This window comes from Austrofundulus limnaeus, unplaced genomic scaffold (genome assembly GCF_001266775.1).
Source record: "Austrofundulus limnaeus strain Quisiro unplaced genomic scaffold, Austrofundulus_limnaeus-1.0 Scaffold362, whole genome shotgun sequence".
NCBI classification, from domain to species: domain Eukaryota; kingdom Metazoa; phylum Chordata; class Actinopteri; order Cyprinodontiformes; family Rivulidae; genus Austrofundulus; species Austrofundulus limnaeus.
In genome coordinates, this window is record NW_013952764.1 from 1 (window position 1) to 1,077 (window position 1,077).

General features: G+C 48.0%; 1 protein-coding gene across 1 annotated transcript; it reads right to left on the reverse strand.

Annotated features, from left to right (window-relative positions):
• Nucleotides 1–189: 189 nt before the first annotated feature.
• Nucleotides 190–986, reverse strand: LOC106528175 (uncharacterized; the record flags this gene model as incomplete). The annotated part of the gene is given in 1 exon segment (XM_014023284.1): nucleotides 190–986. A coding segment is annotated over 1 exon segment (781 nt), but the record flags the coding sequence as incomplete, so codon positions are not given.
• Nucleotides 987–1,077: the final 91 nt, after the last annotated feature.

The following is a 1,077-nucleotide window of genomic DNA, read 5'->3' on the forward strand; positions in this document are numbered from 1 at the left end:
CTCCTATAATATACAACAGATGTATCGCCTCAGAAACTCCCATTTGTCCCAGATGTGGGCGAACCAGTTTGTAGACGTGCTGTAAAAACCCTGGCACATGCCTCCTGATGCAACGCCACAGGTCAGCAGCAAACAACAGCTGATGTAAACTCATATGGTTGGCTCGCCTACTCAGCTCAGACTCGAACACCTCCAGCACACTGTGAGAGAAGGGAATCTGCAGCCACACGAAGGACTGCAGCAGCTCCAGCAGCTGAGTCAGTGAAAAGTGGTGAATGTGTTCTCCAGAATATAGAAGGAGCCTGACAAAACGCTGGTCACTCCTCAGCAACACATGCTTCTCTCGTTGCAGCTTGCTGAGCTTGACCAAAAGCTGGGACACTTCAGATGGGTTCATCTTGCCCTTTAAGATGGAGAGATTTTCGAGTAGCGGCAGCACCTCCACCCATTCGATGCAGGGAGGTCGCTGGGTGAGGTCAAGGGTCATGGAGGCGTACCCGGGCCGGCATTTAAGGAAGGCACGTGTGTCCACTTTAACATCTGGTGATGCTTGCTTTCTGTGGGGTAACGCAGGGGAGACCTCCAATTCAGGGACTTTGTTAAAAGCCAAGTCAAGAAGTGTGTTTTTTGAGCTCGAGAGATGCCGCAAGCTGCTCACACTGTAGTGATTCCCCTGTTGCCACAAAGAAGGCCCATGAGCTGTGAGACATTGCTCCTCTTCCTCACAATCCGTCTTCTGGCGACAATTTGCAGAATTCCATGCAGCATGATGGTAAGACGACGGCTTGTAATGCAATCTGTATTCTCTTTGGGGTGCATTTTTCTGGTGTTGAAACGCTTTATTTTCCTCTTGATCATTTATGTCATCCTCTGGTTTGATGTGCGTGTGTTTAGATTGGAATAGACTTCTTCCCCAGTTTGTGAGGGAGCGAAACCTGGCAACCCGCCGACACAACACACAGGCTGCCATCAGTGTGCAGCAAGACTGAAAAGAGAGAATACAGTTAGATTGTGTTAGATTGTAACAGCAAATATCTTCTTATATGAGCATTTAATTTTGGTCTAGAATATTTAACA